General features: G+C 39.8%; 1 protein-coding gene across 1 annotated transcript in view; it reads right to left on the bottom strand.

Annotated features, from left to right (window-relative positions):
* Window positions 1-843: 843 nt before the first annotated feature.
* Window positions 844-12,241, bottom strand: part of LOC107191060 (carbonic anhydrase-related protein 10) — a 113,522-nt gene continuing 102,124 nt past the window's right edge. Inside the window, exons 7-10 of the mRNA XM_015580007.1 lie at window positions 2,243-2,397; window positions 1,576-1,701; window positions 1,015-1,063; window positions 844-910 (exon numbers count right to left, since the gene is read on the bottom strand). Of these exons, the coding sequence (XP_015435493.1) occupies window positions 864-910; window positions 1,015-1,063; window positions 1,576-1,701; window positions 2,243-2,397 (377 nt within the window). The 3' untranslated portion in view covers window positions 844-863. The remainder of the gene's footprint in view (window positions 911-1,014; window positions 1,064-1,575; window positions 1,702-2,242; window positions 2,398-12,241) is intronic.

The following is a 12,241-nucleotide window of genomic DNA, read 5'->3' as shown; positions in this document are numbered from 1 at the left end:
AAGGGACGGATGAGAGTTAACATAATAATAATTTACACGGTCACTCCGCAAGAAACTCAATAAACAGACAAATAACCTATAAGTATCTGCATTACACATAATTCAATAAAACCTATTCGAATACATACTTCTAAATCCATAAAAATTACACAAGTCTAAAGGACTTACATATCAAATCAGCTGCATCAATATGCTCAGACATCCCACGAGAAAAAAAAACGGTCCGTTTGCTCCTTCATCCATCCATCGCGACGATACATACGAAAAGAGCGACGGCGACGATTTTCTAAACGCGTTCTCGCGACAAATACAAATTCCCCTCGCTGGGGAACACACATCTCATCCCCGTTGACAATCGATCGGTCCCAATGGCCGTAGGAACGACGTTCGAAACCGGTACCCAACCAGTCCATGAAACCTATTCGCCATGTGACACCAAACGGAGATCGGTATCGTATCGAAAACACGGAAAGCTTCTGCCGATTATTATTCCCTGTTCTAATTAATTCGTCGATAATCCTCGACAGATATATTTCCTTCTTTTTTTTTTTTATCGTTTCGCGACACTGTATTCACGCCTTCTTCGACGTGTTCAGATCAAGAGTTAAATCGGTTGCATTCTATCTCTTTCTCTCTCGGGTTTATTTAAAGCGGCTCGTCAGTGGACGAATCGAGTTCCCTGAACCGTGAACCTCGTCTCCTCTGTCTTTCTTTCTCGTATTTTTCTTTTAAGCCTTGTGTGTCGCTCGTGTTCGTGTTATCCCGTGGGAGAGATGTGATCGGCACCGTGTTTCGTTCGGAACAAAAAAAAGTGAAACGCCTGGCGAGCGCGGCCACGTGCCCCCCCCCCCTTGGCCACCGTTTCAGACGATGTTGTGCGAGATGGAGCCATCGTCCTGCCACGTGTTGGCTGGAAAGAAGAAGTCATCTTTTCAAATTCTCATCGAGATAATCCCTTCACGAGATGGTAAGAAGTGTAGGGGCTCCGCGAGCCTGGATAATGTCCTGGGTTACCTTTATAATGCATGTCCTGCGCCATCGATGGACACTTCGCGTCCGGCTGCTATTTTGAACAATAAGAGAACAGTGAGTTAGAGGGGATTTTTGATGGTCTAGATCAGTGATGGCGATTCTTTTTGAGAAGTGGGTCAAATTTTATTCATTATTTTTTTTAATACTAGCCCGTGGGTCACTAAGTCAGTGGCGTCACTTGGAAAGAGGAGGTGGGTGGTAAAAAGGGTAATAGTTTCGATTGTCTGTTCTCTCTTTTATGATATAAAAAATAAGTTTATAAAAATGTGTCTGATCCGTGGGTCATAGGTTCGCCTCCACTGGTCTATTTAATATAATAAATTATTTAGTAAAATAATTAATTTTATAACTTTTATAATTATTCCATACTTTTCAATTTATTCATTATTTTCATTTCTTGAAAAATCACTCTCAAAATCAAATCTTTACTGTAATAATTTCTATTTAAATTACCACCGGCAGGCTAAAAATTGTTAACCAAGCCTGTATCATTGACGAAAAGTTACCGTGGCCGAAAATTACTGGGGAAGAATGGCAATTCACCTTGCGGAAATCGATATTTGTCCGTATAGTCCTGAAATGAAGTTCCTGGAGCGGCCTCGAATTGTTTCCCAGTGGTGCCTTTGGAGCTTCCTCGGGACCTTGCCATAGTTTCCTCAGTGCGTAAAGCTAGAAATGGGATTAGGATTACGTTGTAACGATCCCGTTCCCTCGTTCAATATTTAACTGTGAAGCAGAGCTTGTTAAGTAATGGCGGAGGGATAAATACAAGAATAGCCCGGCCCGAGTAACTCGATCCCGGAATAATATACTTAACCCCTCAATGTTTCACAACAGACTCTAGTTTAGAAAACAAAAACGGACACATTAAACTCGACATTATTTTGCTAGTAATTCTGTAACATTAAATTAATGCCAACTGGTACTAGCTTACGTATAATTTTTCTGTTATGGTACCAAGTGTGAGTATACAGTAAATTCTCTGTGAGCGTTCAAAGGCTCCTCGATACTGAACATTAAATATTTTATAAACTAATGGCCATACGCAGCTGCAATAAATATCATTGGCTTCAGAATTCCAGGCTCTACCAAAATGCTAACCTTATTAAAAAGTCAGTGTTACATTTGGGGACATCTTTTTGTCAGTACCAAGGAAGCTTGGAACACTTATCGAGGATCTACTGTATTTAGAAGAAATTAGCGCGCTTACTTCTTTCGCGGTAATGTAAATGGGTTTGTTGAGGATCAACCACACTGCTGTCTCCCAACAACCGGGATGAGTCGTGCTACCCTCGTAGGTCATGTAACCGTCCGTGTCTGGGAGGAGATTCTTCAGGGACAGGTGACGGATGGGTGCTTTCTTACCTGCACAGAAAATAAAACAATTTTTATCATCAGTAATTATTATCATTGGTCATCTAATAAATTGTTAGTATAGAAAATCAAGATTAAATTATTACGATGTTTCGGAAAATATTGTCACTTTCATTTGTACTATTTTTGTTTTATAAACCATAGAGATAGAATCACTCATCATGTGGATATTGGATATTTTGACAGGAACTATATTTTGTTAATTCTCGACTGAAACAGTCGGCCACTGGTGAAAGTTACTCGTGAAACTAGCCCAGTCATTATAGTGTTAATCTATCTAGACCCATTATAATAATGTCATACGTATGCAATGAAACAGCAAGTATTTCCTAAATTTTCATTTAATTTTATATGCAATCCTATTTCTAAGTAGTATTATCGAAATAAAGTAGAATGAACGAAAGTGTTGCAGTACACGTTGAAGAGAATAAATGATAAAGTGTATCTAAACAAAGTTTATAATGCAATCCGTATGATTGCTAAAACTTCTAATAAATAAAATTTATATATTGTACAAGGTAAGTTTAAAATGCATATTTCCCGTACTCAAGATTTAATAAATTAAAATTTCGAATGTACAGTATTTTTGGGGTATTCCAACTAACTCATGAGATCCGTACACTTCTACTGATTATGTTTATGATACTACAATTGTTGGATATTTTATCATAAAAGTTAATGTCACCAGTCATCGATGACCACACGATGAATAAAATAGTGTACATTAGTAAAAAATACGATAAATTTTATACAATCTGAACAAATGAAGAGAGTCATGATCGATCACCATCGATCGCGCCTAAAAGTCGAATGGGGAAGGGACGTATCCTCTGGATTCAATGTTATTTGCATGCTAAACGATGAAAATCCGTCGTATCCCCCTTATTCTGGCAACGGAACGCTGCGTTGCATATTCAGGAACGTTATTTCGAACGCGACAAAATTACTCGATATTCCGGGAATACTCTTTGAACTCTCGAGTCGTGAAACAGGCAGCTTGGAAAAAAACGGGGATGGAACCGGGGCAACGAGAAAGGAAATCGAGGCTGAAAGGTGGTGACGCGCGCTGATTGGATCTGTATAAATACACGTAACACCTAGGGCCAGAAACTTCAGACATTCCGTTATATTTATCCAAAATCTGATGTGGAAGGTGACGTTCAAAATCCTGGGACGACTGTGGCTGAGAATTTCAGAACTCGTAAAATTAACTTGAATTTCGATGAAAATCGTTTTCTTCGTTCCCGAGATAATCGAATTTAAAAATCTACTGGATACGCGTGCAATTATCGAATGACTTGGCTAACGGGTCTGTTCATGACAATCCGTTTCTACTTATTGTCACCACGAATGGGCGCATATTCGATGAAATTTCCAAGTGGATTATTTCAAATACGAAGCCTCGTACGAACAAAATTTATTCCTCTTATTCAACTTATTTTTTACTACCCTACCCCGTATATTAAATGTTATATACAACATTCGTTATCCAATTTGTAATAAAAATTAATTAAACGTTACTGGATTACGAAGAGTATCACTCAGTATTCCACACGAATTATTAAAATAAATAATTCTTCATCTAATCGATAGAAAAAAAACCTTCTTTGCAACACACATCCCGATCGAAAGTCTGAATACTTAATGCATCGAGCTTCATATCCCGTCGAATTACTCCAATATCTGTCGAATCGGTAAGGGTCACGTTCCAACGTTTTGTAAAATATCGAAACCCTCGCCAATTCAATTCCGTGGACGTCTCAGTCTATCGTCTGCTCCCGTGGATCGGAACAATAATACACCATCTGGTACCTGCTCCGCGGGTTATTGTTCCGGCTCCCGAACCCCGTTAAGTCGACGGGTATAACCACGGGTTTCTGTTTACAGCTCGTCTGACAAGCGGCATCAATTTGTTATTGGCCAACCCTTCCACCCCCCTGTACGACACGCCTGGCTGAGATTTATATACCACGTAACCCCGTGGAATTATGGCCTTATATGCACCGTTTCCTTCCATATATAGGTATGGGTTACGGTACGAAAGACACAAATCATCCATAGATGTGCGGCAGTTATGAACGACGCACGTCGAGCGTAAGGACGGTGTGTGTGTTCGAACACGCGTTCCAAAGAGCACTTGAAAAGAGTGCCACCTTCCACTCCTGCCACAATATTCCAGGCAGCTCATGATTTCTAACTTTCCCAACCACTCGTAATTTACCTCCTAAGTATGTACCGTGAAATCGAGAAGAAGCGGTTCGAGACGCGACTTTGGACCGTTTATACCCGTTCACTGCATCTTTTTGGTGGCTTGTACAAAATTTTGTTTCACAAAATGATGAACATGTAGTCATTTTAAGACTGTCCAAGAGACTTTTAATTTTGTCCTTTCTATAAACAACGTGTTTGTTTACGATAAATAACGACACTAATAATATATTAACCTTAGACACCGGTGGCAGAGTCCATTTTGACCCAAGACCTCAGTAGATTTACGCATCATTTCAGGTTATAGAAACTAACTGAAAGGTGTAGTTGTTCAGATCAGATACGTTTTGATAGAATATCAGCATACCTCGAGGAAAATTGTTCCAAAAGGAATGTAAAAACGGATGAGTAGAGATCTATCTAGATCCAAATAATGCCGTGAATTTGATCATCAAAACCGTCCGTCTCTGTAGGGTTAAAGTTATATATGTATACTAACTAAAAAGGACAGTTATTCAGATTTGCCTTTTGTGAGAAGACCAGCATACTTTGAGGAAAATTGTTCCAAAATACATTTAAAAACTGATAGCGTAGGGGTCTACTTGGACCCAAATGCCATCACCTATTTGATCATCAAAACCGTCCACCTTCCAAGGGTTAAAATTACAAAAGATTCTTTTTTCATTAAAGGTTAAGATGAATAAGCTAGAAGGAATTAACAATAACAAAAAGACAATGTACTATGTGTCCCCAAATTCCATCTTATCGTTGTCCAACTACCTATATTTGTTCAAGGATCTTTCCCAGCTTCCAAACTATTATCATATTCCTAAACCCTCATTCTAACCAGAACGACTAGAAACTCATTAATCACACCACAAACCAGTTCTCCAATTATATAATTAATCCATTAGGACCACTCCGGTACCCAAAAGCTCTCCCTCATCCCTTCTCACGACTCGTCGACTATTTCTTCCCATTAATCACAAGACACCGTATATTCCTTTGATTCACCGGGATAGTTGTCATTTCCCGTTCGTTATTTATCATCCCGTTCCCCGACGAATTCTTGGCTGGTAGACGAAGGAAATCGGGGACAGACGATAAATAAAACTAAAGAGGATGCGTCACCCTCGACGCGTGCGGGAATCCAATCGCGTCGGGCCAACATCGAGAAATAGGGGACAAAAAGGAGAGAGAGCTGGCACGAGGTCTACGTAGAAGGGTCTCGCGAATAAAAGCTTGACGGCTCCTCCGCCCGCTCTTTCTGCCCTCTAAGTGGCCTGAATGCTGTCCTAAAAATGTTCTCCCCCTCGCCAAGGAAGACGAGAACAAGCCGGAAGGGTGAGAGAACCTGGGCGCATTTATCCCCTGTGTCAGGCGTCCGCCATTCGCTGGCGCACGACTCGCTTCTCCTTAATGTCACGGGCTCGATACGAGAAATGGCTGGCTAGCGTCGCGACGTCGCGACGGATATACACACCCTTCCTCCCCCTTCTTACGTGGGGATAGCGGCTTTTCAGGGAACGAGTCACATTCGAATCCCATCCTCTTGGACGATTTTTATTAAGGCACGATTAACGACGTTCCACGCGAACCTTTCTATGCTGGATCATGTGCCTCGTTTTACTAGTGGACGGTGAACCAGCGATTAACCCTTTAACTCTTTAGGGTTAGGTCGGTTAAAAACTGTCCCACCTTTCGCTTAGCTTTTTATGGATGGTGGGATATATTTTAACCCACCTCGAATAGTTGAAGTTATTCATAGTCACACAGTTTAATATTTTATTTTTATATAATTTTTTTTATGTTAAAAACAATTCTGTGTAACTGGGGTTTTTATTTTTTTTAAGATCGTGTGTCTCAAAGAGTTAACGCCCAGACCCTTAACCCCTTGCCTCACAAATCACAAATCATTTTGCTTGACTAATTTCTGTTAACCTTCTCAGACCCACTGCAGATTTTACGCCTTTTTTGCAATCGATTTGTACATTGCAATGTTTGTCGATGCTGTATTTTCTAAAAATAAATACTGAAAAAAAATATTTTCCTGCCCATTTGATGTCCCAAATAAATGAATTCCACAAACAAATATTTCGATTACCGAACTCACACACATATGGTTTTAATATACAGGGTGTCCCAAAATAGCTTCGACTCCCGGAAAAAATTTTGATTGGTCGGCGTTTTTCGTTAATATCTCGTTAACAAAACTTCGGTCAACATTTTCGCCAAGGAAGAACTGGTTTCAAATTGGCTCACAAGTTTCCCATTTCTGGGAAAACATTTTTGTTACACCCTGTATACACTGTTCTCTGTATCCCGTCCGATCTAACAAGTCACCCCTCCCGTCTGTCCGACAAACATTCACCGAGCTCTCGCCTCAGCAAACCCGAGAAGCACCGCAAGTGGAAAGCGTCATATTTTATTTGTATTGATAGCTACCGCCGTGGTTTTCCATCAGTGGCTGGTGAACAACGGGGAAGAAAGGACACCGTACAGAGGCGGAAGAGCAAAGCAGACGGGAGAGAAGGAGACGAATCCGGGTGGGGATGGTGACAAATAATAATAAAGAGGCGTCGTGGATGAAAAAGCATCCGGTGTGGTGGTAAAGTGGAGTGGAATCGAGAGGGAAAGGAGAGCACGGAGGGTCCTCTTGTGATTAATGAAATGCATTAACTCCTGCATGGAGAAAGAGGAAAAAGTGCTGGGGAAACGGATCATGATACGCTTCGTTCTGTTGGTCCAGGTATAGTTCTAATGATTCTTGCCGTTTGAGACAGAATGGCATATGGAACTCGCTGCACGAATTATCTGGTCGGTTTCTATTTGACTTTTCAGAACGTTGATCAGGTCTTTAATAAATTTTGAAATTTTTGATAAGAAGTAAAGATGTGGAACCATTATGTTTTTATATTTTTGGGACGACGATCAATCGTGTGGCTTTGGTTGTTATTAAATGTTCTCTGGTTTTAGCAGATTTTTCTTTGCTATTGACATATTGAGATTTCGTGAATCTAGAGGTCTGAGATATTGTGAAGAGAAGAGGTTATAATAGGAGGTTTTTGAATGCGATTGTGTAGAAAAGAATATAAGTTATCAACCCTGTGAGTTTTTGTATATTTTGTATACTTTTGTATAAACGTTCTTCTGAATATTTCACTGAGTAAAAATGGCGTAGGTTGATTGAAAATTATTATAAATATAAATAAAACAGTATAAATCCTTGACTTCCATAGAAAGAAATATTGATTTCGTTAAGAATTATATATGTAAAAATGATTTATTGGTACACTTACAATTAGTAATTTCATTGATCTTCCTGTATGTTCCGTTCGAATAAAAAATTTCACGAACTTTACAATATTCGAGTTGTGGATTTTTTCAATTTTTTAGCATCCTGAGTTCATGCAATTTTTAAGAGATCTTCGAGGAGCACCCGAGCATTAGATAATATCGCGACCGGAGAGAAGCGCAGCTGAAAATTGCGAGCAGAGGCAATTCCGTGAACTTTCTTCGACTGTGAAGAAGCGGGAGAATGCGTGCTCTAAATTAACACCGCGGGGACACCCGTGAAATGGATTTATAACTATGTAACGCGGGGTTGAAGCGTCAGGCGGAATACTAATAATACGGAATGAGCTACGAAGATAAAGTCAACATCGTTCGAAATAATGGCTGGGCATAATTCGTTCGGCGTGAGAGATTTATCGTGATGTTATTTAATTCGTGATCACGTTGTGAATGATTAAAAAACTTGTTTTGAAATAACGGTCCTACATACCTGTCACAAAGAGGGACTTTACGTTGACGAATTTTTTTTCGAATATTTCGATTTCTCTCGGAAGTATATGTCGTAGAAGTATTTGTAGATAAAATTAAAGAAAATGTAAGTTTATAAAAATACTTACAAAATAATTATATGATTTTTACACGATGCTTTATAAAAAAAAACATTTTTTAAAAAAAAACTTATAAAAAACGTTTTTCTATCTCTAAGCGTTTCCGAGACATTCGACCAAATACATTTCACATATCTAATTTTAAGGGATGTTTTCGCTCCTTCGACATTGATGATAGCAGTTAAACCAAATACGTGTCACATATTTTTACTAGAATTACCGTTACGGAGTCAGTTCCTGATCACTTAAGAGTAATTATCACGGCTTTTTAACGTGTAAGTAGAAAAATTAACCAAACCCAAAAGATTTGTTATTCGAGTAAATCTATGTTTTATCTTTAACTTGTTATTAACACAAGTGCAAAAATAATAATACACTATCTTTGATTATACGAGAAATATTTCTTACGTAATTTAAATGGCTTCAAGAGGCGAATCAGATGGTGGAAAAAATTATATAAGTAAATTGAAAATCTTTAGAGTTCAAGGTCACTTCAAGGTCATACTATAATACACGGATAAATGCATAATAATGTCGGCTATAACATTATGTGCATATACGTAAAAAAACAAATAAGGTCGACCTTGAAAAAACTATTAAAAAATGTCACTTATAAAAAATGTTTGCCACCGTCCGATTCGTCTCTTGAAACCATTTAAATTACGTAAAAAGTATTTTTCGTATGATCACAGATAAACAAAATATTTAATTGGCCTGCTTTAAGCGGAAAACCCTGTATAGTTAACCCATTCGAGGTCAGCGACTTTCCGAAACTTTCGGGTCCTAAGTAGCTAAAATTCTTTATCACGGTGTGTCATTGGTCCTCTCGCCTAGGGACGGTATTATACGCCAGATTGGCCTCGAATGGGTTTAAAAAAATAATAAATCCACAATTTTACTATTTAATAAAAAATCACTGAACATTATCGACTGTTTGTAGAAACCGTCACTTCATACAAGGCGTCTCGGTAGAACCCCGAGCGTGAAGTACAGTTTGACAGAGGAGTGGATCCGCGGGGCAACGTGCAACGCGCCCGTGACGTTCATATATTGCGATTATCGCCGCTGTCATCATCATTATCCTAGGTGTGTGCCCGAACCATTAGGGTCGGTCAATTTTCCTAAGAGCCCTTCGCGTTGTTCCGGATGGCGCTCGACTTCCACGCAAACAACCCCACGTACACACGTGTGCGCGCCCTTACAGCCGCCACCCCGCTCGCAAAGAACTCCCGACACAACCGGAAATATCGGCGATAGTCACGAGTCAATCTGATAATAGATAAGGGAACCAGCTATATCTACATGCACCGTGTCTCTCGTTCGGTCTAGTATTTAATACGGAATCGATTATACTCGAGATTTCGTGCGGCTTCTCGATTTCAATGTTACCAGATCCTACCCCTTGAGGGTCTAAGTGGATGAATACACTTTTGGATGATATTGCGTTCGGCAATCACTTTGAAACGCGAGGGATATTTATACCGTTGCTATTGCATTTTGAATCTTCCAGTGATTAGGGGAATTGTATTGTATTAATTATTGGAACGTAGGAACGGGGGCAATGAAGTAGTCCCTTGTGTCAGATAGACTGGAATGTTTAGCGAATGTTAATAAATAGTTAGTTTATTGAATATTTGGATCGATTTAACTGTTAGTGATGGTAGTCATTCATCAGACCGCAGGCCAGATTTGATTGTTGGGATATTCGAAGCTTGGAGATACTCGCGCAGAGGATATGAAGATTAAATTAAAAACAGTTTGGCGGATTTGATACACTCCATAGATGAAATATTGGAGGAAGAATTGTTTCCAAACCATTCGGATGGTCTGTCATAGTGGTAAATTCCGATCTATATTCCTTGCAGGCATGAGAAGTATTTCTGTTGACTCGAATTCCGTTAGAGGGGTAGAACAAGAATACTACAGAAGGGGAAAGAAGGAGATGAGCACACATAGCAAAAGAAACGATTCAAAGAATTTCATTTTCTTAACAGCATCGAGAAAATTTTTTTTAAATAACGAAGGTTACATTGATTTTTAAATATCTATATTGTACCGTGCTCATACTTCATTTTCAATGTCCCATATTTATAAATATTTCTTCTAAATCCCTACTGTTCCTGAACTAACAAAACCCGTGTTATCTTAGCTTCCACTTCGTCTTTGAAAGTTTCCTAAACCTTGTACTAGATTCTTCCAGTCTCTCCCAATTTCAAAACTTCTAAAAACCACAAAAACATTCCCTCAGATTAGCTCCAGTCCAGTTTCAGACTCACAATGGGACCACACGATGTGTTACCCTCCCATTCTGACGAAACTTCGTGAAAACATAATGGAACAGCTAGGTTCTAAGATTACCCACTTGCGGTAAAATACACACAAAACAATTAGAGGATTATGTATTGCAGTTACTCTGCTCGGCCATATGCTGTATAATTTCCTGAAAGTTCTTATGTAAATATATTATAACCAGGTGTTAATAGTGTTACTATTTTATGGAAAAGATATCAACTTAGCAAACCTACATAGCACTTGTATTATTTCTTTCGTTTGGTGGGTGTACCAGAACAATTCTCATTAGCGATCCCCTAATTCTTTTGACCAGTGTACAATCATCATTACTAAATATCTCCTTAACCATTGAGTATAAAATTTCATCCAGATAGGTGCATAACACATCATACGAACCTCTCTGTCAGTAAAAACTTCATTTCCTAGTACCACATCAAGTTCAGCTCTAAATCGAACTCAATTAAAACAAATATTTGTGGACGGTTGTCTTTCCAAATAGAAATTATCCAAAACCCTATCTAGAAGGTAAACTTTTATCCACGATTTTAGAGTTCAATCATCAAATCTATCTTTCCACTACCTTTCCACAAAATTTCATCCACATTAATGCACAACACACTCGGTGAATAAAAAATTCATTATACCAGTATCACTTCAAATTCAACTCCGAATCTAACTCAACTCAATCGAACTGATCCTCGTAAATGGTTGTCTTCAGAAAAAAATACAAATTTTCCAAAATGGTATCCAGAACGTGTAGTTCCTCTTACTGATCACAACGCAAGTGTGACTACTAATGGTCTTAGCGTTTGTTATCAAAGCAACGGCCAACTTGGATCGTAGACAGAGCCTATTGGGGCGATAACAGTTGTCTGTGAGCTAGCTGTAAAATACAATTTCAGGAGTAAGCGGGGCGGTGGTGGGGGTGGCGTGTCGGCTTAATACCGCGCATACCTGGCGAAATATTTCATCTATTATCCGCATTTCGTAGGCATGCACAGGCATCCGCCGGCCTGGCGTTGCGGGGACGCGTGTGCGCGCCCTGAGCGAATGGTTGACGTGTACCAGGGCGGGATGGCAGCGTTTCTCAAAGCATCGAGAGACCGGTCATTGTTTGGAGGCCTGGACAACGGAAGGGGGCGCGGTCGCGCCATCGCGCCGTTTCGAGGGCTTTGTTCCACCGCGTGGAGAGGGCCGCCGTTCAAGAAATAAGACCCGTTAACGCGCGTTCACCCGGCTGCCAGGGGGATTAACACGGTTGTAATTAGCGGCGGGATCGAGCCGCTCGTGGGCACCAGATCAACAATACAGTAATGCCTCGATCAGTGCGACATACAGTGATTCCTCGATTAACGCGACACGAGCAACGGCGTTATTCCCGTCAGTGAGGGAGTTCCTATGTGGGAGAAATCAAAATAACGTAAATAGAAGCG

This window comes from Dufourea novaeangliae, unplaced genomic scaffold, assembly GCF_001272555.1.
Source record: "Dufourea novaeangliae isolate 0120121106 unplaced genomic scaffold, ASM127255v1 scaffold221, whole genome shotgun sequence".
In the NCBI taxonomy this organism is placed as follows: Eukaryota; Metazoa; Arthropoda; class Insecta; order Hymenoptera; family Halictidae; genus Dufourea; species Dufourea novaeangliae.
The sequence above is the reverse complement of the archived record's forward strand: the minus strand, read 5'-3'. Positions and strand labels throughout refer to the sequence as shown.